Genomic DNA, 27,085 nt, shown 5'->3' on the forward strand with positions numbered 1-27,085 from the left:
ATTAGAGCCCCTGGGCAAAGTCACAGCCCAGTATCCCTCGTAACTGTAACTGTGGTATTCTCCATATTTGTCATAACCCTTCAGGCTGGTCCATCTCCTCCTCTCAAAGACTCGGACCACAGGAGATGGATACATACTTTGATACTTGCCTGTTTAACAGCCCCCTAAACACATGTGCTAATTAAAATCATTCATCAGACCCATTGGCAGGGTGAAGAGATATCATCACAACAGTAACTTGATACACAAAGCCTGAGATGGACTGAAGATGTGGAGCTAAGGGGAGTATATCTACTGTTCTTGTAAATTCCAGAAACATCCAGTAAATTTGGAGGTAAACAATGTGCGTTTCTCTGTAAAACTGTAATCATGAACTGAGAAGGCGGCCCTACAACCAGCAAACAAAGATTTCACACCAAACACACAAAACCAGGATTAGGCCATAGTTAAATTATGACATTTAAGTAGCTTTTATAAATGTGTCTTAGTAAAAAAACATTACTGGTGTGAATCTTGAGACAAAACAATGGCACTAAAATATTTTAAAATATATCAAGGTAAGTTGTTTTCAGTTAACAGAGCTCAAATATTTATTTTAGTCTGGAACTAGGCTAGTAGGCTTACACCTAGTCTGTGAAACCGGGCCCAAGTAAAGGAAACAACAGATAGTTATGAACACTGTCAGAAACAAATCGTGAAAAAATGGTCTTTTGCACTTTTGCACATAAAGATTTTTATTAGTACCTTACAAGTACATACTGGTACCAAAGAGTGCATATTAGTACCTCAAAGGTAAATATTTTTTACCAAATATATACATCTGTACCTAAATGGTAAAGGGTACTGCCCCAGTGACAGCTTGGGACCATTATTTGACCATTGAGTCTAACAGTGTAGTTCTGAATTATTAAAGAAATAATTGATTAAAAAAAACAAGATTTTAAATTTGAAGTTTCTTTTTTAATCCAAAAAATGTAGGCTTATGGCTTCTAAAGACCACCTACGCTGTCAAAAAAACAAGAAACATTTATTAAGACATTCATATAATTTATTAAATGTCCTAATATGTACCATTTAGGTACACATGTGAATACATCTGGTACCAGTATGTACTTCTGAGGTACTAATATGAACTCTTTAGGTGAAAAAGTGTACTTTTTCAAAGGGTACCACACCAGTTGCAGCTAGGGACCGTTTTCTGACTTTGTTTTTTTTTGACAGTATACTAATCCTGAACAGAAACTGTACTAATGTACTAAAAAATACTTTATTTAAATATATATATATATATATATACACATATATACATATATATATATATATATATATATATATATACATATACACACATATATATACATATACACACACATATATACATATACACACACACACACATATATATATATATATATATATATAAAACCTTAACCTTATGCCAAGTAATATATATATATATATATATTACTTGGCATAAGGTGTTTTATTTAAAATTAACACTTTAATATTTTTTGAAAATGTTCTGTGTTGTGAATGCTCCTGTAACCAACTAAAAAATACTTTATTTAAATATATATATATATATAATATTACTTGGCATAAGGTTAAGGTTATATATATATTTTTTATCTACGAAAGGGCCAGAATGGCAGGTGTCAAAGGCTGTCAGTCTCAGGCTCTGTGCTAGAGGCTAACAAACGCCTAGTTCGTATAGAGGCGCAGTTAACACCACATTCAAGCTGCCACCACCACACAAGTCTGAAAAGAGCAAAACTTCACAGTCACTCACATCAAACTGGTGGCAGATGTTCATCACTCCCTCAGCTTCCCTTCCTCCCTTAAACACCCATCTTTTCTTAAAGAACCACTGCTGGTTAGCTGTCCAGGCATGTGCATGATTTCAGTTGGGACAGTGTCAGCGTCCAGATCTCAAGAATCTAATCGACACCAAAACTATACAAACGAAAGGAAATCTTAAAAAAAGTACATCTGATTTTCACTGTGGACTGTAGCTAACCATTTAAAGCCAATAAAAAAAAGATACGCCAGAGCTTTCCATATATAACTGTATCTTGGTTTCATATGAGGTTCAGTTGATATATGTAGAAATTGAATTGAGGTTTTAGTATTTTGATGTTGCTAGCTTTTCCTTCTGCTGTTCTCCAAGGGCTATAAACTATGAGCTATAATGGCCAAACTCAAGTAAATGAGGCATGAAATGTGCAGCGTGGTAAAAACTTCACTGGTGGCAATTGCTTCCAGTCGTTCTGACATCACATGAGGCCATTAGATTGAAATTGACAGATGAGGATTTGGCATCTGGGTTTAAGGCAATGAAAACTTTCATGGGGCTGCTTGCTTGATCTCAAGGTTGGCTGACAAGGATCAATCGGCACGAGGCGGATTGAGAGTGACACTGCAATTCCCATATACAATCTTCTGGAAACTTAATCATATGCAAAAAAGCTGTGACTGCTCTGACAAATGTACAACATAGTAGGGCTGCTCGGTTATGTGCCAAATTATAATCATGATAATTTAACACGATTACTTTGAAAACATGCATTTATTTAACCTTTTTATTAAAGGGACACTCCACTTTTTGCTCCCCTAGAGTTAAACATTTCATTTTTACCGTTTTGGAACCATTCAGCTGATCTCCGGGTCTGGCGCTACCACTTTTAGCATAGCTTAGCATCATCCATTGAATCTGATTAGACCATTAGCATCGCGCTTAAAAATAACCAAAGAGTTTCGATATTTAAAACTTGACACTTCTGTAGTTACATCATGTACTAAGACCAACAGAAAATTAAAAGTTTTGATTTTTTTAGGCAGATATGGCTAGGAACTATACTCTCGTTCTGGCGTAATGGTCTTATCAGATTCAATGGATTGTGCTAAGCTATGCAAAAAGTGGTAGCGCCAGACCCGGAGATTGGCTGAATGGATTCCAAAACGGTAAAAATCAAATGTTTAACTCTAGGAGAGCTGGAGAATTAGCATATTTTTTTTAAAAATCGGAGTGTCCCTTTAAGTAGGTGTTGCAATAGGTTAAACATGTCAAAGCAGTGGTGCCTTTGAAGTGCCTTACAAACACATCGGTCCAACAGCATGCAATTTATTTTTTAATCGCACAACAATTGTTTTACCTCGATTATCTTGTTCTTGTAATTGTTTGAATTAAAATTTTTAATTGAAAATCAAAAGATTAATTGCACAGCCCAGCAACACAGATGCTAATATCTTGAATTATAGTATTATAATTCAATATATATCAATCATAGTATATATATCAATATATTATACTGTAAAAAAGTCAGTCAATTCAAATTAGGAGCTCATGACAGCGGTTCATAAAGCCACTGGTTCTGGATGTCCTCTGTGACATCTGCAGACATCTATCTCTCAGTAAGCCACTAGCCGAGGGCCTGCAAGTGTGACTGGCAAATATCCTCATTCCTTATTGTCCTGATCACCCTACCCAGAACCCTCCTCAAAGGCCAAACACCCCGAATCCAAAACTCTAGTCATCCAACACCTAACAGCCACAAGTGATCTCACCTCACCAGAAGCAAACTGGAAAGAGCACACACATTGGCATATGTGGTTAAAAAGGACATTCCATAGGCACCATGTTATTTATACTTAGCTAATGTGTAAAAAATGTGTTTGTTTCAGCCTTTTTGTTTATGAGGATACTTCTTGTGTGTTCAGTTTATGAAGATGCACCATAGTTATCTTGGTATACCAGTACCCATATTTTTAAACAAATTTGTGTGCTCACAAACCGCATAATCAAACCCAACCTCCCGCACTTAAACATACATATGTGTCTCCATCTCTATTATCTAAAAACACAAAAAAACAAAATTAATTTACACAATATTAAGCCAGAGCATTTTGTGAAGTTTTTGTTTCAAACCAGAAAAATACTATTTACCAACAGGGTACAAAAATACAGCGTTTTTTCTTTAAACTTAGTTTTAGCAAATAGTTTGGTTGAAAATTGGTTAGAATTTAGTAAACATACTATGATTTTTTTTGTCCATGTTCATCTTAGGTTAACATATAAGATTTGTAATTGAAGAGCTCAGATGCAAAACCATCTTAAAGGAATATTCCATTTTCTTAAAAGAAAAATCCAGATAATTTACTCACCACCATGTCATCCAAAATGTTGATGTCTTTCTTTGTTCAGTCATTTTCATTTTAATAGACTTTAATGGACACCAAGACTTAACACTTAACTCAACACATAACAGTTTTTACCGAAACGATTGTCATTTTTGACAAGAAAAATAAAAAAATATCCACTTTTAAACCACAACTTCTCGTCTAGGTCCGTTCCAGCGCGACCTAACGTAAATGCGTAGTGACGTAGGGAGGTCACGTGTTACATATATAAAACGCACATTTGCGGACCATTGTAAACAATAAACTGACACAAAGACATTAATTAGTATCATTCAACGTACAACAATGTCGGAACGGTCCTCTTTCTCCACACTTGTAAACACTGGGGCGTAGTTTCGCGTTTGTCCTCTATGACCTCTTGACGTCATGACGTATTGCGTGGGGTCACGCTGGCGCATTACGACCGGATCTAGACGAGAAGTTGTGCTTTAAAAGTGTATATTTGTTATTTTTATTGTCAAAAATGACAATCGTTTTGCTAGATAAGACCCTTATGCCTCGTTTGGGATTGTTTATAGTCCTTTGAAACTCCGTTGAAAAAAACTGTTAAGTGTTGAGTTAAGTATTAATTGTTGGTGTCTATTAAAGTCCATTAAAATGAGAAAAATCCTGCAATGTTTTCCTCAAAAAACATAATTTCTTCTCGACTGAACAAAGAAAGACATCAACATTTTGGATGACATGGTGGTGAGTAAATTATCTGGATTTTTCTTTTAAGAAAATTTATTATTCCTTTAAGTGCATCTGAAATGTTTTCTTGTAAATTAGTTAATAGATTTTGTCAACAAACAAATCTCTAAATGCGCTGAGGTCGTCATTAACCGGATTTGAAGTGAGTGTATCTGATAAATGCATAATACATCCTGAGAGCATTTGGATAATATCATTATCAAATTTTTGACGTAGGTGGCGTTTAGGAGCTTTTGCATCTAAGCTCTTGTTTTATCCCCTACAATAAAACTAAATCATTTTCTTTTAAATGTAAAGTGTCCAATCTCATATATTTCTCATATATGCGGTACTTTCTTTCCTGTTACAACAGACATCAACTCTGATTCAAGCAACAGACACTGAATAAAAACAAAACGGATGGGAGAGTGAAGAAGAAAGCTTCTGTAATCCCTTCTCCGCCTGTAAACTGATTCTAATGACCAGAGACTGGCCGGCTGGTGGCACAGAGCCAGCCTGAGGGGAGGAGGGTGGCCACTGCTGCTGTCTTCAACCTTAAAAACAGACAGAGCTGTCCAATCAGTCTGTAGCCAAAGCTCAATATCAACATCACTGCCCTGACAGTCAGGAACACTACAGGCTCCTTCGTTAAGCAAGATACATGTCATCTCATCCTTCAGGGGAAAGAACCAAAGTCAGGGCCAAATTGTCGCAATGACCTGAGTAAAAGCAGCACCTTACTTTTGGGTTTTAAAAAATAGAACCCTTAAGCAAGTTTTTAACACTTTTAGGCCAACATAACTATGGTAAATCTATATCTGAGGCAGTGATGCTTTCTTTCAGCAGTGTTATGATACCATACCAGGACAGCCAAGGTCATCTTACATTGGGTCATTCTGGATTTGGTTCATGTTAGAGGCTTGGAGCATGTATTAGTCATGACGACAGGACCGAAGATAAAGAATACAACACACACACACACACAATACTGATAAAACACATGCAGAACAGGCAGAGATGCTACTTCTCAATGAGTCTGCCCATTGCATGCCCACTGTAAAGTCATTCAGGCTAAATATGTGTGACAGTACTTATAATTCAAGCATACAAGAATAAAAGCGGTACTGATAGTAGGGTCATGCAATAACTTGGCAATTAGTGCAATATACAATATTTGATACGGTAATACTTTAAGGTGGTAAAATCAATTTATATAAAAATATAGGTAACACTTTCTATGAAGCCCATTTTAATAATGCATTATAGCCCCTTTTAAATTATTTATAGGTAATTTTTACTATTATATTTATAAAGACCCCACAACGCCTATACCACATTATAAGAACAGTTATAGTTACATTTTTATTATTACTTATAAGTGATGCATTTGCTTTTTCAATGTACATGCTCATAATCCATTATACACTGATTTATAATATATTATTTATATATTTTATTGTCATGTACATCCACAAGTGTATTTTTAAAGATGCAGCCCGCATTGTTAAAATGTCATTATATTATATTTACGATTAATTAGTAATGCAGATTTAGTTATTTGCCAAATAACCGAATTGTTTTATATTGTTGTTAATAGTTGTGAGTCATAGTGTTAACCTTTATAAATGCATTATTGATGGCTTGTAAAGTGTAAAGTAAAAGCATACTATACAGTTAATGAAAGTTATATTATACAGTTATAACATATAAATATGTTGCTGTGTTTTATTAGTATTTAAACTGCAACTGTTTGTATTAATTTAATTTATGTATTTCTTTTTTCATTATTACTGCATTATTGTCCGGTAGTTAAATTTGAAATAAACATTTTAAAATGGATAATGAATAACATCCTTTTGTAGCCAACATTTGTATTCTAGGCTTTCATTTTACTTAAAGCCATCAATAATGCATTTATAGAGGTTAATAACTGTATTATGACTCACAATAAGGAACTCACAACATGGCTATTGACAACAATATAAAACAGTTCAGTTATTTGACAAAGAACTAAACCTGCATTACTAATAAGTTGTATATAATGACATGAACACACTAATGGAAGTATACGACTGAGTAATAAATCAGTGTTTTTTGGATTATGCGTTATAATAAAAATATAAATCTAACTATAACTGTTGGGTATAGGTGTTGTGGTGTCTTTATAAATATAATAGCAATAATTACCTATACATAATTATAAAGGGGGCTATAATTCATTATAAATATGGGCTTCATAGAAAGTGTTACCAAAATATATTTTAAAATGACAAATTACAACAAGCACATATTTTTACATCATTTCTGGTAAAATAAATCATCAGTCTCTTTGCTATCTGCATCGACATTCCGTTGTGATGTTGCATGCACATTTGCGGTATTTGTGATATTTCAGTATGTTGCAGCCCTAGAAAGCAGTAGCCATGGCAGAAATCTTACAGTTAATATATTTGATTACACAGCAAAAAATTATTTTCAAAAAAAAAAATTCTTAGTATTTTTGTCTTGTTTTCAGTCAAAAAAAATAAAATATTTTTTTAAAGGTGCAGTGTGTAAATTTTAGCGGCTTTTAGTGGTGAGGTTGAAAATTGCAACCAACGACTCAGCCACTGCTCACCCCTCGCTTTTGAAAAGCACAGAGAAGCTATGATAGCCGCCACCGGAAAAACATGTCATCGATGGAGACAACTTAGTAAAAAGTTTTTTGTTCATTAAAGGGGGGGTTTAATGGTATTTCAAGCATTCTGACTTATTAACACAGTTATAGAGTTGTTTCCTCATGCTAAACGTAGGCAAAGTGTCAAAAATGCAGTTGGGAGTGTTTCAGAGTATTTCTGTGCCGAATGCACTTCGCCAGGGTTCGTACAAGTTTCGGCTAATTTTTTTCGATTACGGTTCTAACTGACGTTTCAGGGGTTTTCGATACGTATCACTTCTTTATATGGGCTTCCGCCGGAAAACTTCCCCCGGAAAACCCCGCCCAGCCGTCAGTCAGCGGGAGATGCTAGAGCTTGCTAACAGCTTATCACGCCACTCAGCTTTGTTTAATTTCAAAAGTCAACAATGGCACAACAAGAAGTGTGTTTTTGGATGTAAGGAGAAGACATCCAGCCTCATGGAAACAATGGATATAGTTTATTATCCGGATTAGCAGCGGAGTTTTGCGTGTGTGTTTGATGCGGTGGATTTTCAGAACCGGGTCATGACGAGTTACACGTGGTAAGTAAGACTTCTGTCTTATGTTGGAAATAGGCGCGTGTATATTAGATAAATGACACGAACATGCAGTGAATCATACGTTATAAGTGTTGTATAGTGTTGCATGACTCGTACTCGCTCCTCCCGTGTTATAACTCCTCCTTCTTCATTTTTTCGTACGTTATCGGAAAGATTCGTTAAAGCTAATATTTCTTTTATAAATCTGATTAAACTAAAGACTCTTCAGAGATATAAAGGATGTCATACTACTCTATAGGTACTCCAGATTGATATCAGAAATGCAGAAACAGCGTGTGTTACGTGAGCTTTAAGGGCTTCTGTAGAAACATGGCGGCACAAAATGGTGACTTCCACGTAGGGGGACCCTCGTTGTATGTAGATAAAAACATCTTATTCTAAGGTAATAAAAACATAACGGTTCATTATAAATAGGTCTTTATACACCCCAGATAATATAGTTTTGTATATTATTTTGCATTTCTGTCAAGAGATCCTTCTAAAAATTACACACTGCACCTTTAAATTAAGATGCTTTTTCTTGATGAGTGATTTTGTGCATAAAACAAGCCAAAAAATCTGCCAATGGGGTAAGCAAGTTTTTCTTGAAATTTTCTTGAATTTAGAAAAATGTTCAAGATTTTTTGCTTACCCCATTGACAGATTTATGGCTTGTTTTATGCACAAAATCACTTAAATTTGATATTCATGGTCTAAAAACTAGACTTATTTTCTTGGTTCGTTTTGCTCATCAAGAAAAAGCATCTTAATTTAAGAATTTTTAGATATTTTTACTGAAAACAAGACAAAAAAACTAAGATTTTTTTTCTCGAAAATCATTGTTTGCAGTGTATCACTGATAAAAGAAAAAGGACAATCCTTCATCACTCATGTAAGCGGGTCATACAGGGAAGGTGATGAGAACTACACCACATCTGCATGGATGCGATTCTGTTTCTTCTAAATAAAGCAAAAGTAACAAACAAAGCTGATATGTCCACAATCCGAATGGAGAAAAATAGCTTCAAATTTGCCATACTTTTTAAAACGTTTGCAAGCTGATTTTACAGGAATGTATGCCTGCCAATAATATTAATAACAGTACTGCATTATGGTACTATTCAATAATTTTTGTATCAGTTATGAAAATATTACATTTCAAAATACTTCACTCTTCACTCCTTTGAGAATCAAAATGGTAACTTTTTCATGGATTTCCTCAATAGAATACCATAACAAAAAAGTATAATAACATAATTAATAGCCTGGTGATGATATATTGTACAAAAACAAACAGGAAGAAAATGTGTTTATCCCAGTCTTTTGCAAATAAAAACCTTATCAACTCAACAGGCCCTTGTTTTAAAAGAGGAGCACCAGGTCACTGAGAGCGTCGCGGCTCATCCCGCAGGCTCATTACCACACACCGCCAGCTTGTCATTCCACAGCAGCAGTCAGGCGAAAGAAAGAAAAAAGGTGGCTAGCGGGGACGTTGGGACAGAAGCATGGGAGAATGGGGATGATGGGTCGGGGCAAGAGATGATGTTTTATTTCTGAACATGCTGAAGGCTGCGGAGACAGATAGCAGATGGTGTAAATGAAGCCGCTGGTTTAATTGACTGGCTGCATACAGAGTTCAGTGTAGAGATGAAGTTTCAAAGGGGAATAATGTGCTTAAGTAACACTCTGGTCCAAGCGCATATGTCCTAGCACACACAGGAATGACTGTCGTATAGGTCAGCTTTAGATCAAACAGCTAGACCAAATGGTTCTTGTGACTTGGGACAGTCAAGAAAGAAAGACACTTCAAATACTTTAACAATTATTTTCTAAGAGTAGAGTATGTGTTTGACCCATAGACTGTATAAAACATGGACGTAGTGTCCGTGACATCAACCGTAGGTTTCTGAAGAGCATTTTTAAAGCCAAACGTGGGCGGATCCGGTCATCGCCATCTTGGCAAACGCATCACCGCGTGTCACTCCTGCATAATCGAAAATAGGCGGAATGTGGGCGGAGCTGAGCAGACAGCAGCAGCAATCCACTTATCACTCAAGCGGCCCACCCCTTAATTATGCAGAACTTTAACTGTGGGTTCACACCAGACGCGAGTTTAACGATTTGCGAAAGTAGATTACATACAAAGTCAATGCAAAGACGCAATCAGACGCGTCGTCGCGTGGGCCATGCGAATGACGAGATATGGGAGACAAGTTTGCCGCAAAAACACCCGCTATTCGCCTCAAACGCGTCTTCACCCAAGTTGAAAATATTAAACTCGAGCGAAAAATAGAGCGAGTAACGCGATACCCCGTGTTTGGTGTGTGTGTGTACTAGCATAAGGCTTAATATAATTTAAACGAATGAGTTAAAACAAATTTACCCCTCACAGTTGTCACAAAGGGCAAAATTAGCTATACAGACCAAAAAACTTTTTGTACCAGGCTGTGAACATATTACTTTCTGCTGTTAAGTTGGGCATTTTAACATGGGGACCATTGGGGATTTACTCCCTGTTGGAGCCAGCCTATAACGGCCCATCGATGAATTGCAGTTTAAGTCACTTTGGTGTTGGCTTCATCAGAGATCACACGGATGCCCCTCGGTCTGACCAAGTTTTTGCAATTAAACTGTTGGAAGACGTCCTTCAGAATATGAGACTTAGGGGCTAATCACAACAAACATGCTTTAAACGCTTGGAAACGCAAGGCATGACACACTGCCTTTTTAAAAAAAGAGCAGTGCGACGTGGCTTTTTATATTGCAACCACCGAATCAGCTGTCTTGTCAATCAAATATTGAAACATGAGCGCTCTTTTGCTGTTAACTGTCATAGAGGGCGCTCGCTCTGACCTTGTTTGAGGGCGAGAGGTGCACAAACACGCAGGAGAGAGTGAGCGAGTGGAGTCCGGTTCTTCAAAGCAACTGTAAACTTCCCTCACCACAACGTAAGGCCCACCTCTCCCCTCATTCGATTGGACAATGGAAAGACGCGAATGACGTCGGGCGCCTCTCCGCTCTTAGCGCTCCTTCAAAAGCGCTTGCTGCGGCTGGCGGCAAAAACCGCAAGGCGCTCGGCGCGCATAAACAGCGCGCAAATGCTCCCTGCCCATAGAATATCATTCAAAAAAGGCGCCTGCAACTGCCATAAACGCTTTTGGTGTGATCGACCCTTTATCCAGCAATAAAGGTATTAAATTTGGTCATGATCTGCTTATGTTGGGTTCCTGTAGCTTAATTGGTAGAGCATTGAATTAGGTCAGGACTTCGATTCCCAGGAAACAATTAAACCGATTAAATGTATAGTTGAATGCACTGTTAGTCGCATTGGATAAAAGCATCTGCCAAATGTAATGCATGAATGTAAATGCTGTTCGAAACCTGTATTAATTTCTTATGTGGAAGACAGTAAAAGAGAAATTCTAAAGAAAGCCAACTTTTGCTCTTTTTCCATGCAATAAAAGTGAACAGTGACTGTGGCTGTCATTCAATAACATTCAGTTAGAAGGAAAAAGTTCAAGTTGAATATGACAGCATTTTCCTTTGTAGATGAATGGTCCTTTTAATAATAAGCATTTAGTGAACTACAAATATGTTATCTTAACTAAAATTCAAAAGCCCATGAAAGTTATATGATAGGGACTGGAACGATACCAAGATCACACTCTGAATCTTTAATATGTGAAAAGCTTCAAATGCTTTCATACCAAAGTTTATTTAAAACTGCATTTCTTTCAAAATTTCGCCCAAGTAAAGCTACAAAATGCAATTCTCCACTTTGAGGACCATTTAAGCTTGCAATTTGATCCATGTCATTTATTTCAACTAGCACTTGGCTTCTATAAATACCTGTCTGTGACTACCAGGACAAAGTTCAAATGTGTCAGCACCCTAAACCAGACAGAGTAGATGTTGCACTGGCTATGCAGATATCTTCCACATTCGTTTTAGAATGGAGGTTGAAATGGATCCACTTGCGGAGCACCATGAATGTCAATTTTGACGCATCATGCTTTGCTGAGAATTACTGAGGCAGACCTGGCAACCTATCTGAGCTGCAGTGAGGGATGCGGAGAGCTGTAATGAAAACCGCCATCAATGTACGCCATAAACGGCCACTTCAGAGCGGTTCTGGGCTGCTCTCCAGTCAGAACCAAAAGTCAACAAACACGAGTCTAGCTAGATGGAGGGAGAGACAATCCCAGATCGAGCCTTTATTTGGCTTGGATGTGAACATGTCGGCCTGGTTTGGTTTGAAGGACGGTGAGAAATATTTGTTTTTAATTAGAGACAGTCAAACAAGGTCCAGATACCATTTAAAACCCGCAAAAGTAACACATTCCAGACCGGCACCATTTCCTGTCCTCCTCCTCCTGACAGTTGCTATTTTCTCTCATAGGAGAGTTTATTGATGAAACACTTTTAAATTTCAAGCTGTAATTACACTAACACTGTAAAGGAGGCTGATGTGACCTCAAAGAAACAGAGGTAAACCCATGCTTCAATTAAAATAAGGCTTTACCTGAAATCATCACAGCAGAGCCGCTTTTAGATAACCAATAGGAACAGCAACAATATAACCTGTTCACACTAGTCTGTTTTAAAAAAGAAAAAGTAAGTCATACCAGTAGGAAACATCGAGAGGGTGGAAGAAGCGCTGTTTAATAAGGTCAGTAAAGAAGGCCTCAGTCTCTCTGCATGCTTTGCCATTTCCTATGACAACAGTCTGGCAGCTGCAAGGAAAAAAACATCAAGTTACTCAAAGATCTTCTTGGGTGCCACAAACATACTCATGCAACCCTGTATCATCATTCTGAGCGTAATACCTATGTTTAAGCATAAGATGGCGCAGTTTTCCCGCCTCTCTTTGTCTAGCAGAGCCATGCAGGTAAACCACATCTGTTTGAAGTATCTGACCTGAGAAAAACATAAAAACTTACAGCACAGAGCAAAAACATCTTAATATTGGATATATTAGAAATAGAAATAGAACTTATCGACAACACAAAATTCAATTAAAATAACCCATATTCCTCTGATTTCTTTTTTGAGATACATAAAGCTGAATATTATGTCAATAAGTTGATTTCCTTTGATCTTTTTTGGATAAAGCCTCTGCTAAATAAATTAATTAAAATGTAAATAAATGTCCTTAAAGGGATAGTTCACCCAAAAATGAAAATAATGTCATTAATGACTCTTTGTCCTTCCAAACTCGTAAGACCTCCGTTTACCTTCAGAACACAGTTTAAGATGTTTTATATTTAGTCCAGGAGCTTGTTGACCCTTCATTGAAAATCTACGTAGTGGTATACTGTCCATGCCCAGAAAGGTAATAAAACATCATCAAAGTAGTCCATGTGACATCAGTGGGTCAGTTAGAATTTGTTGAAGCATCGAAAATACATTTTGGTTCAAAAATAACAAAAATTATGACTTTATTCACCATTGTCTCCTCTTCTGCGTCTGTTGTGAAGTGCATACGCAAGACTAAAGTCACGTGACTGCAGTGACGTGGATAACGTACTGACGTGTAATCTGGTGCGCCCCAGCTGTTTTTTGTTTGTTTTTTGTGCGCCCGGGCTTCGTTTACAGTCTGAGAGAGACGCACGCTGTAAGTTTGAAAAAAAAAAACGCAAACATGTCTGAGGATAACACATCATCTGCGTCAGTGCAGTCACGTGACTTTAGACTCGCGCATTAGCTTCACATCAGACGCGGAAGAGAAGACAATGCTGAAAAAAGTCGTAATTTTTGATGCTTCAACACATTTTAACTGACCCACTGATGTCAAATGGACTATTTTGATGATGTTTTATTACCTTTCTGGACATGGATAGGACAGTATATTGTACGCAGATTTTCAATGAAGGGTCAACAAGCTCTCGGATTAAATATAAAACATCTCAAACTGTGTTCCGAAGATAAACGGAGGTCTTATGAGTTTGGAACGACACGAGGGTGATTCATTAATGACATTATTTTCATTTTTGCGGGAACTATCCCTTTAACAAGCAATAGACTAAAATCTATGCTAGGCTGATTAACTTATCCTTACACTTTTAAATAGAAAGGGGCCTATTATCTGTGCATTTTGGGTAAATATTGTACAAAAGTTTTTATTTAAATTTAGCAATCTTATCTTTATTTCATGCAAATATCTGCTGTCTAGATACTGATATTGTCAACCACTGCACTCATCAACATCTTATTCACTCTCAGACAACACAGAAGGCATTTTTGTCAGCCTAAGAGACGAAGTCTAATCGCACTGGACACCTCAAGAGCTCGCCAGGTCATGTGAATCCACATCCACAGACCTGTCACAGTCAAGCTGGGTATGCGTGTACGTGTGGTGCTGCCGCAGGGCCGAAGACAAAACACGGCAATGCCACCTGACACACACCCGCCAGGCCGATCAGTCGCCTGGACACGGGGCACACACAGTCTGCAGCATGCAGCTCCACCCACTGAGAGCATACAGTGAGCATTCTCATCACACCTGCCAATCAGACTCTTCTTTGCCAAATTTTGTAGCAATTAAAATGTCCATGATGCCAGTGCTGGTGAATTCCCAACGTATAAAACCACTTTAAGACCGCTTTTAGTTTCAAATACTGTTATATAAATTTTTCATGATTTAAATTATTGTTATTAATATTATTATCCAATGATTATTATTTGTTCCTTAAAAAATAAATAAGGCAGGTGTTCTGACTGGTGGGGGAAAGGATGGACAGTTTACAGCCGTGATGAAATCCTGGGTCCACTCCCATGATGACCTTCCCTCGCACAGGACACATCAGAAGACGCTGACGCAAATTACGAACAAACATTGCAATAGATTCTTTTTCCGCACTCGCGGTCAACTTCGTTCTAGGACAGAGAGCAAAATAGGAGTCAAACAGAAGCAAAGGTTAGAGAGAACGTGTAAGAAAATGTTTCATCTTTGTAGACTTTGCTTATTGCATGCTTTGATGCTTAAAAAGACAGTTAAATGCTCTGTAGTTTGTAAATATACGGATCTGGTAAATAAATAAATTCACAACAAAAAAAATGTGTTTCCTGTCAGGTGAGAACAAACCTGTAGCCTCTGCTAAGAAAAGGCAATATGAGTCTCTTGTAGGAATCCTCAGCAGCATTTCTCAAAACCGTCATCAGTTCTGGCTGGGCAAATCCTTGTGGCTTCCACCTGCAAACCACACCACAGAGACTTTACACACTCATAATCCCCCTAAAATATATATATATATATTTGACACTGGGATGGTGTAATATACACAAATAATTAGCTATAGCTATAACGTTTCAAAGAATTTATTATATACAATTTTTTATAAAAAACATTCCTTTAGTAATATTTGGGCATGTAATAAAAATCCTACAATATGATATATTTTTATGCAGATTAAATTACAAAACATTTATGGCACGTAGATACATTAATAAAATAAAACATCAATTGTTTCAAACATACCATCAAAATGTTATTAAATTATTAAAACCCTTCATATTACATTAGATGCTGTTTCTCACTTAATAAGACTGTTATAATAATAATGTTAATATCATATATGTGACCCTATCATTAAAGCATTAAAGTTTGATTTCAATCTTTGACATGGCCTTACTCAGTCAATATCAAGGTTATATTTACTCAGAATGTTCTTTACATTATGTAGGATGATTTCTATAGAAAACATTATATTTAAAAAAAGACTTTAGCTTGGTTTTTACTGGCAGGGTCACATAATAAAACTGAACTTTGGGACATGATGGGAAGCAGCAATAACACTATAAAAACCTGGAGCTGACATCATTCACACCTGGCCACCACCCATCAAACAGACAACAGAAATGAGCCTAACGCAAGAATGAGAGGAAGATGATGAGGTGCGTGCATTTGAATGTTGTGTTGGGGGCGGCGGCGTGCTGACCTGACGTTGATGCACCACCTACAGAACTCATTCTTCACCCAGTCGGGGATGTTGACCTTCACTGTCAGAATCTTCAGATTCTCCCCACGGTTAATGGCTAACGTCTGAAACGAGAGAGTAACCTGTAGAGACAGCCGACACAAGGCGAGGCACGGCACCGTGCCGTCAGTGCCACCCCCTCCCGTTCTCTCCTAAAACAGGGCAGGGCGCTTCAACACACTTTTGTCTCACTAAAAAGCCTCTCTCACTTTCTCCTACTGGCCCTTTTAGGGAAAGTGACATGCTGTGAAGCAAATAGTTTTAAGTATCTGACCTTTTTTGAGGAAAAGCTTTTGAAAGGAAGCAAGAGGGATGACCCGCCAATCTGGACTCGAAGCGAAAGAACTGAGCTTAAAAATCACCAGCAACCCCCTACGCAAGCACACACTCACCCCTGCCCTACACAGCAGCAAGCAACCCCCTGTATACAGCTCAACAGCTAATGGCCTTATCAAGATGTGAATTAATGCAGCCAGAAATATGATGAAAATTATATTTTCCTATTTTGGCATTTCTCCCCCCTAAGGCGACTGTTTACTGGGGCTTTCTCATGCAACGCTCATCACATTTAAAGTTTTACTCTAGATGAGGGAAATGTCAAACAAATATCCAACTTTTCTTTTTACACTGATTCGATTACGGTAGTTAAGCTAATCCTATTCTTTAATCGTGTTATACATTGAGAGGAAACATAAGAAAAGGTGTAGCCGTCTTAAAAAAAAAGAAAACAGGTGACCAGTAGGTTAAAAATATATAGGACACATAACCTTACAACTGCCCAAAAAAAAAACCACACCTCAACAAACATATCATCAGACAACATACAACATGTGTATGTGTATCACATACATATAAACAGACGAAAAGAGAGTTTTAATTCAATAAATTGTCACCAAAAACTTTAAATGGATCCAAAAAATGGTTGACGCCATTATTCAGGTTAAGTGTCATATTTCAAACACAATCAGCCTCAACACTTTCATGCCAATCCAGGACACGAGATTTTAAAACAGAGATGGAAAGAAATGGGGAAAAAGTTTAGTCTAAATATTCAACATATCAAGTTCCTCAATAACAATGAAATCATAATTGGAAAAATATGAGGAATGTAAGCGACAGAAATGAATATTATTCCAAAGACTGGGCTATTCCGAATCAATATTTTGTCTCCAAATAAAGGCAAGGCCATCGCCACAGAACAGAGCAATAGAGGATGGCCACTACAAAAATAAAAAGAAAGGATGAACTTTTCACTTCCTATCTCTGCATGTACAGAAAAACAAACATACACAACATGGGGCTTAAAATACACCAACGTGTATTTCTATACAAAATAAACAAGGTCTCATGCTTTTGTGAAAGCTGCTCTGTTTTGTAAAAAACTCTAATAGTTTGGCAATGATAATAGTGTAATACAGCTCAAACAAACAATAAGCTGCATATCATTTTGTGTAAAAATGAAATTTCTTTTTTTCTACCATGTGTGCTGGTGGAAGAAACAATTTATGCAATTTATATTTGTCTTATATCAAACAAATAAAACACACCGTTTGGCGCCTTATTAACAATAACAAAAAGTTACTCAATATGTTAACAGCATGCCTGGGGTATAAAAAATGCTTTACTATTTATAAACTACCAGAACAATAAAAAATTTTAAATAAGAGTGGTTTATTGAACAATATGACCTCTAGTATCACTGTACAGCATGCATAATCGATTGTTTTTAATGTTGCATAGCAAATTTTGAATCTAAATGGTTTATTGAAATACTGATTAAACAAGGATGCAAAATATTACATGGATGCATGATCTGGTCAATACCTCAAATATTAACCTATTAAATCCTTTAAATCTCCCCTTTAATAGTTTGGTTGCAAGATGTCCGAGACAAAATTGATATAGCAAACTTTAAAACGCATGTAAGAAATGAAATTTCAAGTAGTCTAGTGAATCTTTTAATCTTTTCAAGTTGCAAGAAAAATATTTTTCAACATTCAGCCACATCACTACTACAGAGTTTGATCTCATACGCATCTTAGTCAAATATACAAGTTCTGTCTAATTTGTACACAAAGCATCAATGTAACCTCTGTTAATGAACGGATCTCTAAGATCAGCGAAACCTTTCACACCAACCCCTTTACCCTTACGATACCAATGAGTGAAACCCGCTCGAGCACCCACACATTCACACACATACACATCTGTCCTTAATGCACTCTCGCAACTGATGTGTTAAATTAAACAAGCAAGAACGTGTGTATACACATGCCTCCTGTCAAAATACATTTCACACTCTTCCTCGGCAAAACCACGAAAAGGTTCATTTTAGCCGGAGTGTGACAGCTCGCAGGTCACGGCAAACTCAAATTAACACTCACTGACAATTCACGTCAGCAGATTAACAACGGCTAAACTGTATGCTTCACAGGAGATCTCTCGACCGTTCGCTCGCTCACTCATTCCGGCTTTGTCTCTCGCCCCTCGTGCCGTACCCCCCACCCTTTTCACGGAGCCCATGAGCGGCTGTCATCATGAAGCAGTGATTGTCAATCCCAGCCTTTAATCCACAGCCATGCGGAGACGGACGTGTCACATATGTTAAGAGGGGGAGATAGGGAATGACTGGAGGACAGGGAAGGGGTTGAGAGAGATGGATAGAGGGAGAAAATTATGACAGAGTTGCTGTGACATGTGGCCGCAACCGGCTCTGAGTAAGCGGGTACCCGTGAGTGAGAGGGGGAGGGATAATAATGACACAAAGACGTACGGTTAAACATCACTGACAGAAGACCTATAAAGTGTGACACAATGTGGCACAACACTGTCATTGTGTATGTATGTACATATACAGTACGTCTTCTCATAAATGTATCATTACATTCCCTCAAAAGTTTAGTATAGAGTAATTATTAAACAGTGTAATCATTTTACAGAAATGTGCAAATTGATGCTGTTGTATATTCTTTATAGATGTACGTAGATGCACAACCTGGGCTTTTTCTCAACTGACTTTATGAACTACAATATCCTGTTGGGATGCTTTAAAGCAGTAGTGAAGGAGATCCAGTGCATTCTGGGAACGTGTTGCCAGCTTTGCCTTTATATTAGATCCAATGCAACATAATAATTAAAAATGTAAAATAAAAATTTAAGCATATAATCATATAAAATTATATTTGTACCTATTTGCAATAACTTAAGCATACGCTTAAAAAACACACTGCATCAAAAAGAAACAAAAGGTTTACATTTGACCCAACAATGGGTTAAACCAACCCAACATTTTTGGTTAAACAACCCCATCATAGGTTAAATTACAACCCAACGGGTTGGGTTCATTCCTCTTTGACCTAACACTATGTTGAAAATAACACTAAATAAATAAAATAACTCAAATTTTTTGAGTGTATAGATACACTATAAACTGTGTTATTATATCTGACATTTATAAATTTATATCAAAAATGATAACACAGTTAAGGAAAGAGGAACATGCATAATGACAACATAACTTATACTCCATTATATTTAAATCTCTTTTTTAAAAAACCTCATATAAAACACAAGGGTGATTCTCGCGAAATTAGACTTATGAGGTGTCATGAAACATTTTGATAAAAAAGTAAATGCAAAGTAAGTGTATCAAAATAAAAAGCATACAGACAGTTACAAACATTTCTTCATGTACTATTTTGCACATGATTTTTTTTTCACATTTAAGAGGAAATTTTCATTACCGCAATGTGTCCATGACTGGATTTGAGAGTTGACATGGAAATATTTATAATTAAAAAATAAAAAGCTTCAGTGCATGTTACACTATAAACATTTACAGTAAAGAAACATGTGATATTTGGTGATCATTGGTAAATGTAGAGACAATAATAAGAAATATAAATGTGTCAAAGAAAAATGTTCTCATCCTCCGCAACAATTTTCAATAATTGTTTAAGCCCTTGATAAACTAACATTTAAAAAAAAAATTGTTGGAAGGGACATAATTGACTGTGACACTCAAGATGGCTACCAAGTAAGCAGTTCTTATTTTTTCTCTCCAGATAAAAGTTGAAATTTTGTTTGTCATAGTACCTAGACAACTTTTTAATTCTCATTACCGAAACATGAGTTAATAAATGCATATATGTTATATATATGTATATATATGTATATATATATATATATATATATATATATATATATATATATATATATATATATATATATATATATATATATATGTATATATGTATATATATGTATATATATATATATATATGTATATATATATATGTATATATATATATGTATATATATATATATATATGTATATATATATATATATGTATGTATATATATATATATATGTATATGTATATGTATATGTATATGTATATATGTATATGTATATGTATATGTATATATGTATATGTATATATATATATATATATATGTATGTATATGTATATATGTATATGTATATATATATATATATATATATATATATGTATATGTATATATATATGTATATGTATATATATATATGTATATATATATATATATGTATATGTATATATGTATATGTATATGTATATGTATATGTATATATGTATATGTATATATATATATATATATATGTATGTATATGTATATATGTATATGTATATATATATATATATATATATATATATATATATGTATATGTATATATATATGTATATGTATATATATATATGTATATATATATATATATATATATATATATATATATATATATATATATATATATATATATATATATATATATATATATATATATATATATGTATATATATATATATATATATATATATATATATATATATATATATATATATATATATATATATATATATATGTAATATCATGTTGCGGTAATGATAATTTTTGATAATGATAATATAAAAAATTTACATAATGCTATAGGAAATATTTTTTTAAATCCTCTAAAAATATTGGTTTTAGTAAGTTCAGATCTTAAACTAATATGTGCAAAAAAATTGGCTTTAAGGGCTTTTAAAAAAAATCTGATGTAGGACACCTTCTAAGTCTGGATTTCATGAGAATCACCCACAAAGGTCAGTGATTTTAAGCATGCCGTCCACAAAATTCTGGCCTTAGGCTCACAATAAGAGTGACCATACCTGATGATGCTGGATTTGCTGGACGTTGCAGGTAAAGTCAGTATACAGGCTGAACTTGGCAATGTCCTTTGGTTTACTCTTCTGATTTCCCTGCTGCTCCTGCTGTTCTTTAAGGGCTGTTTTAGACACTGACGAGTGAATGGTCACCATCGCCCTGTCGCACCTGAGACAAGAACATACATAGAGAGTCAAACAAGTCAAATGCATGGAAAGATGTGTGTTTATAATAATAAAAGAAACAGATTATTCAATTATTAGACCGAAAGAGGATATATAGAGACTATGAAAAAATAGTAAAGTTGTTAAAATTATCAGCGCCTCACAGTGATTGGACATATGTGAGTGTCTCTTTGTCTTTAGAAATCATATCTGCCAGGATCTCCTGCACACCTGTGGCCACCTCCTCCAGAGTAGATAACCCTTTAAACATACAGCAAGTGAAAGTACTAAAATGTAACATGACAACACTGAAAGAAAATATTAGAACAACTTTCTCCGGTGCAAAATGTGAAACTGGTATTATGGGTTTATATAGATATTCATTTTAACACAGATATTATTAGCTGACAAATTACAGAGATATTGTATCAAGACTTTATATGAGGTCCAAAAGCCTGAGACCACATTGAAATGATGGGATTAAAACTTGTAAAAAAATCTGAAAATACAGATAAAAAGTAAACAAAGGAATGACATAAATAAAAAATCATAATATTCAAGATTTTGTGCTATTTGTAGATCACTAAGGGTCAGATTTCTTCAAAAATTTCAGTCATTATTATACTTACACATAAGAATTAGAACACACAGAAGTGGTGTGCACATCACATAAGTCCAAATTTGGGCCAGGTGCAGGACAACTGGATATGCAATCAATTAATACAAAATGGAGTCCGCACACTAAAAAATACTGCTCCATACAAATATTTATTTAATTAAAAGGCACGTGCCTGATGAAGACCTGAGGGTCGAAACGTTGCCTTTTAATTAAATAAATATTTGTATGGAGCAGTATTTTTCAGTGTGCGGACTTCATTTTGCATTAATATACTTACACATAAAACATAAAATTAATAATAGAATTTGTTTAATTAATTAAAAAAATAATTTTGTTAAGTAAATTTACATTTTGTATGGGCTTGGACAACTTACTGAACTTACAGAACCGGTGGACTTTTTATCATATTTTAAGGATATTTGCTATTTTTAGTCCTTGCATTCTGTAAATAACCAGCTATAATAATTAAATTTTAGGTGCCTGCATTTTTGCCATTTAAGTGGCCTTTGACAATTAAACAGTTAAGTGGTGTGAAAAAATGGATGTTTGACAATATCCCATCAAGTGTCTCTATAAACACTGAGTACAGACTCATAATTATAAAATCATTTGAAATATGGCATTTAAAACAGATCCTTGTTTGTTTTCAACACTATGCCAGCTTCTGTGGCTAATTCCATTAGATGGCACACTGCTGTGGCACCTCATGTCAACCGCCTACTACATGCATCAGCAAAAACAAAAGTACTTTGCTGCCCTCTACTGACCAAATCTCTGGGTGTTGCTGTTTTCACAAAAATTAAGATGGAAAAATCTGGGAAAGGATAAAAACAATACATCAAATTGAATAAAAATGTTAATAGTAATAACAATGGTCCTGTGACCCTTTTATTTTTACAACCTTAACTCTACTATTCTATTGTTTAATACATTTACCCCTGGTTTCAAGGCTTAAGGTTAGTCCTAGACTAAAACACAGTTGTTGTTTTTATTATTATTTATTTTTTATTTGTTTTAATTACAAGGATACAATTACCCTGTTTTAAGTTGTGATGAAATGTCTTACATAAAATGTTAAATTAATTTTAAGTATTTGAAGAATATTCCAGTTGGAAAGTTGATGTACGAATACACAGACCCAGTTTAATAAAAACTTAGAATAAATAAAAAAAACTCTTAGTAAAAATACTAAACTTAAGCTGCCTGCTAAAGATTATCGCCGCCATTTATAATTCTTCCCATATCATTTAGATATAACAGGCTTGCTGCTGCCTATGATCAGTGTGTGTGGGGATTTTTCAGAGGAGCAGTACCCTTTTTGTTGGGCTGGATCCAGGAGTGCAGGTTCAGTGTCTGGGGTGACTGAAGCAAAGCTAGTGCAACAGGTTCCAATCCCAGCTCCTTAGCTCGCCGGGCCTTGGACAACTTACTGCCCTTTTTATAGGGAGCATACTAAAGAAAACACAGGAGTGCAAGCTCTTTTTAGATTATGCACAGTCAGGAACTCACCAAAACTTATCAGTTTTAAAGCAACACCAAAGAGTTTTGGCTCTTTGCTCCCCCTACAGGTTAGAAGCGTAATTGTCCATTACCCACTGTCAAATACTGAGGCATAGCTGGCTCTGATTGGATTGTAGGTCTGCCGTAAAGCAAGTTTTTGTAGTATTCACTCGGACTACAGGACCGCTACCCGATGGTTGGAAACTTCTTTAGTGCGGTTTTGGCCAATAGAGGGCTGCAGAGCGAATGTGAAAGTGCTGTTCACCCTGTTTTGAGTGGATGAACGACTGAAACTGTTTTGGAAGCGTTATTTTAAGGTAAAAAAAAACTCTTTGGTGTTGCTTTAAAGTAATAATCAGGTTCGACAAAAAAAAGTTTAGTAGGATTTTCTCCTTTCATTTTCAGAGAACCTTGCAGAAGGGATTTAAACATTTTAAATAAGAGCAATGTTACATTGTAAATAGTGCTGCCTCACAATTAGTCGCGACTAATCATTTGCAGAATTAAAGTTTTTGTTTACATAATATATGTGGGTGTACTGTGTATAATAATTATTAATAAATACATACACTAAATACATATTTGCATGTGTATATACATGTTTATATATATAATTTATATTACATATAAATATTTATTATATAAATATATTTTTTTCATAAAATTATACATGTATGTGTGTGTATTTATACATAATTATTATACACAGTACACACACATATATTTTGTAAACAGAAACTTTTATTCTGCAAACGATTAGTCGCGACTAATCGTGAGGCAGCACTATTTGTAAATGACTTTGACATCTATGAAAATCGGCAGAGCACACGCCACAGATTCTATGTGGGCCTGGTGAAACTATAAAAGTGTTTTTATTTTTTATTTCTTGTTCTGTACTCACCACATGCTCTATTTCATCAGCTGCTGTACAGTTCTTCAGAGCTTTTTCCAGCTCTGAAGTAAGAATTCCTTCTTTCTTCAGTGTTTGAGCAATGGTCTTGCTCTTCTTTGCCACTGACCTAGGGTACACATACAATTTCATACAAATATATAACACTAAACTTAACCAAGCACATTTCCTAAAATATGAAATCGTCAGTGGATAGTAAATCAGTGCCCCCCTTTTGTCTTACCGTAACTCTTCAAGAACTAGTTGCACATCTCGAACAGCATCTGCATCCATATGGTTGATCAACTCTTTTCTATAGCGCACCATGAAAGGAACAGTGTTGTCCTCCTGCAACAATTGTGCAATGTTTGCACACACCCACTGCTCAACACCCGTCTTTTGAGCGAGAACCTACGTAGGAACACATAACTGTTACATTAAAGAGGCATAAACATGCATAAAAAACTCAAGTAAGGTTATTAGTATATTTATTATCTTAAAAATGTTTATTTTTTGCTGACTGTACATTATCCAGCTAATTACACTGATACTTAAAAAATGCTGAAAAATGGGCATGCATCTTTACAACACAGATACAGATATCACAATGTTTGAAACACAATGACAAATACAAAGATTAACACTGTATAGATATTTCGTCTAACACTAGCACTGCAGTCTAACATGGCACCTATAATAACCCACCTGAATGGGATCCCAACTCATCTGCAGGTCTTCCGAACAGGAATTTCCTGATTTGAGTTTAACTGGTCTTCCTTGGGGCGCATTTGTCCTCTGCTTCTTCTGAGCAGGTTCATCAAAGGTGAAGTCTTCTGGTTCCTCTTTTTTTACCTTGGAAATACGTCGGCTGGATGACGTTCCCTCATCAGGCATATCTCCTGGGACTGCTGCATTATTACTGAACTCACTGTTCACGTTGATGGATAGCCTCTAAAGCAAAGCAAAAGCGTTGGAATCAATTATGTGCGCTACAAAGACAAATTCTTTAAAGCAGCCTGGGCCTGATATCTCTCTATTTTGCTTTAATGCCAGCATGCACTCACTTCTCAAGTTTGAGGAGAAACAGACAGTACTACTAGACACATTTTAATGACATGGGCATGTGCTGCTTTAATTATGTATTAAACATCTCATAATGAGAAAGTGGCATGAAAGTCAGACAAAATGTTGTTGGCATGGAAAAAACTGGCACAAAAATGAATAACATACCTCGTCTTTAACTTTCATGAGTTGCTGTGATGTAGGCTTTTGTACATCGGTCTCCTCAGGTTGTTGCTCTGTACTAAGCTTCTCCTTTTTAGCTTTAGTAGTCCGTACTGCTCTCGGCTTCCTCTCCGCTTTAGGTTTTGGCTCTTTGGGTTTGGCGACCCTCTTTGTGACTTTTTTCGTATCAGCCGTTCCATCTTTCAATTTCTGGTGTCCACCTTTAATTTTGCCATCATTTAACTCTGGTAACCATTCGTCTAACTCTTCACTTTCATCTTTGATATGACTGGGTGTTCTGTAACAAGGTGACATTTTTAATTCATCCAGCACACAGACATAATATAAAACAGGACTCAGGAGGCAGTAATATTACACTATTTTTTACTTTATTTATATGAGGACATCTTATTCTTTGTTTGTTGAAGTAAATATTATACCATTTTGCATCAGTGTGAATTACATCACTGAGGAAAAAACATGTTTACATTATATGTGGTTACTCTTGGGACCTACTATAAAAATGATGTTGACCAAAGCAAGCAAGTAAAGTTAAAACTCACATGTCATCAGAGTCATCATCTGTCGACTCCTCTTTATACACTTTTGCTGTTCTTACTCTTCGAAGCATCTTTGCGTGGAGGACAACACATTCTGGTAAAATGCAATGAAATACAGTAGGTATCTAACCAGAAGTGCATAAAGCAATAGTATATATGTGCATGTGAAACTAAAGACTATTTTATTGAGTGCATATTTATGAAGAGTGCAAGAGAAGCAGAGAAGGTAAATTCAATGTAACGGTACATATCGGTTATAAGATGCGTACAGAAGACGCATCATTCATATTGTCTAGAGACCTAATTTCGGTATACCTTCTGTAACGTTATGTATATTTAGCTGGTGAGCATAAGTTCAAGACAAAATTTAAATATAAAAATCATTCCATTAGTTGAATGGTTTAATGTTAGGCTAGAAAGCATCAGGAGCTAATTCTCCAGTGCTTCAAGTCATTTTGAATTTAGCGCGCAAGCACGTACCTATAATTTGTTTGGTCTTACAATCTATACAACCTAACACACGAAGAGCAATAAGCCAGGAAGATGTTCACCTATAAAGGTCAAACTGTTTAAACTTACAATGTTCTTCTGACAGGCATCAAATTATCCTCAGTTTCACGACCGACAGAAAAAAACTACATGATGGTTTATTTCCTCGTCGACGGCAACAGCAGGAAGTGGCGTGATTTTGGAGCTCGAAATATATAATAACAGCTCACATACATATTTCTTATATTTAGTTTATTTCTTATATTATATTTATCATAGTTTTCTTTTTAATTACTTTTTAGATAGCTGATATATTAAATAAAGCACAGTGAAAGCAGTGCACATTCAAAACACGCCAAAGTGACAACCCAAAACTTGGAGGAAACCCTGTTAAAAAAAAT

At 35.6% G+C, this 27,085-nt stretch overlaps 1 protein-coding gene across 1 annotated transcript in view; it reads right to left on the bottom strand.

Annotated features, from left to right (window-relative positions):
- Positions 1–26,929, bottom strand: part of srbd1 (S1 RNA binding domain 1) — a 73,260-nt gene extending 46,331 nt beyond the window's left edge. The window contains exons 1-14 of the mRNA XM_055170283.2: positions 26,775–26,929; positions 26,199–26,289; positions 25,642–25,933; positions 25,117–25,362; positions 24,656–24,822; positions 24,424–24,541; positions 23,336–23,474; positions 21,568–21,664; positions 21,245–21,407; positions 16,020–16,123; positions 15,167–15,274; positions 14,801–14,958; positions 12,909–12,999; positions 12,708–12,815 (exon numbers count right to left, since the gene is read on the bottom strand). Coding sequence (XP_055026258.2) covers positions 12,708–12,815; positions 12,909–12,999; positions 14,801–14,958; positions 15,167–15,274; positions 16,020–16,123; positions 21,245–21,407; positions 21,568–21,664; positions 23,336–23,474; positions 24,424–24,541; positions 24,656–24,822; positions 25,117–25,362; positions 25,642–25,933; positions 26,199–26,266 — 1,859 coding nt within the window. The 5' untranslated portion in view covers positions 26,267–26,289; positions 26,775–26,929. The remainder of the gene's footprint in view (positions 1–12,707; positions 12,816–12,908; positions 13,000–14,800; positions 14,959–15,166; positions 15,275–16,019; positions 16,124–21,244; positions 21,408–21,567; positions 21,665–23,335; positions 23,475–24,423; positions 24,542–24,655; positions 24,823–25,116; positions 25,363–25,641; positions 25,934–26,198; positions 26,290–26,774) is intronic.
- Positions 26,930–27,085: the final 156 nt, after the last annotated feature.

The sequence above is a fragment of the Misgurnus anguillicaudatus genome, chromosome 11, assembly GCF_027580225.2.
Source record: "Misgurnus anguillicaudatus chromosome 11, ASM2758022v2, whole genome shotgun sequence".
Taxonomy (NCBI): domain Eukaryota; kingdom Metazoa; phylum Chordata; class Actinopteri; order Cypriniformes; family Cobitidae; genus Misgurnus; species Misgurnus anguillicaudatus.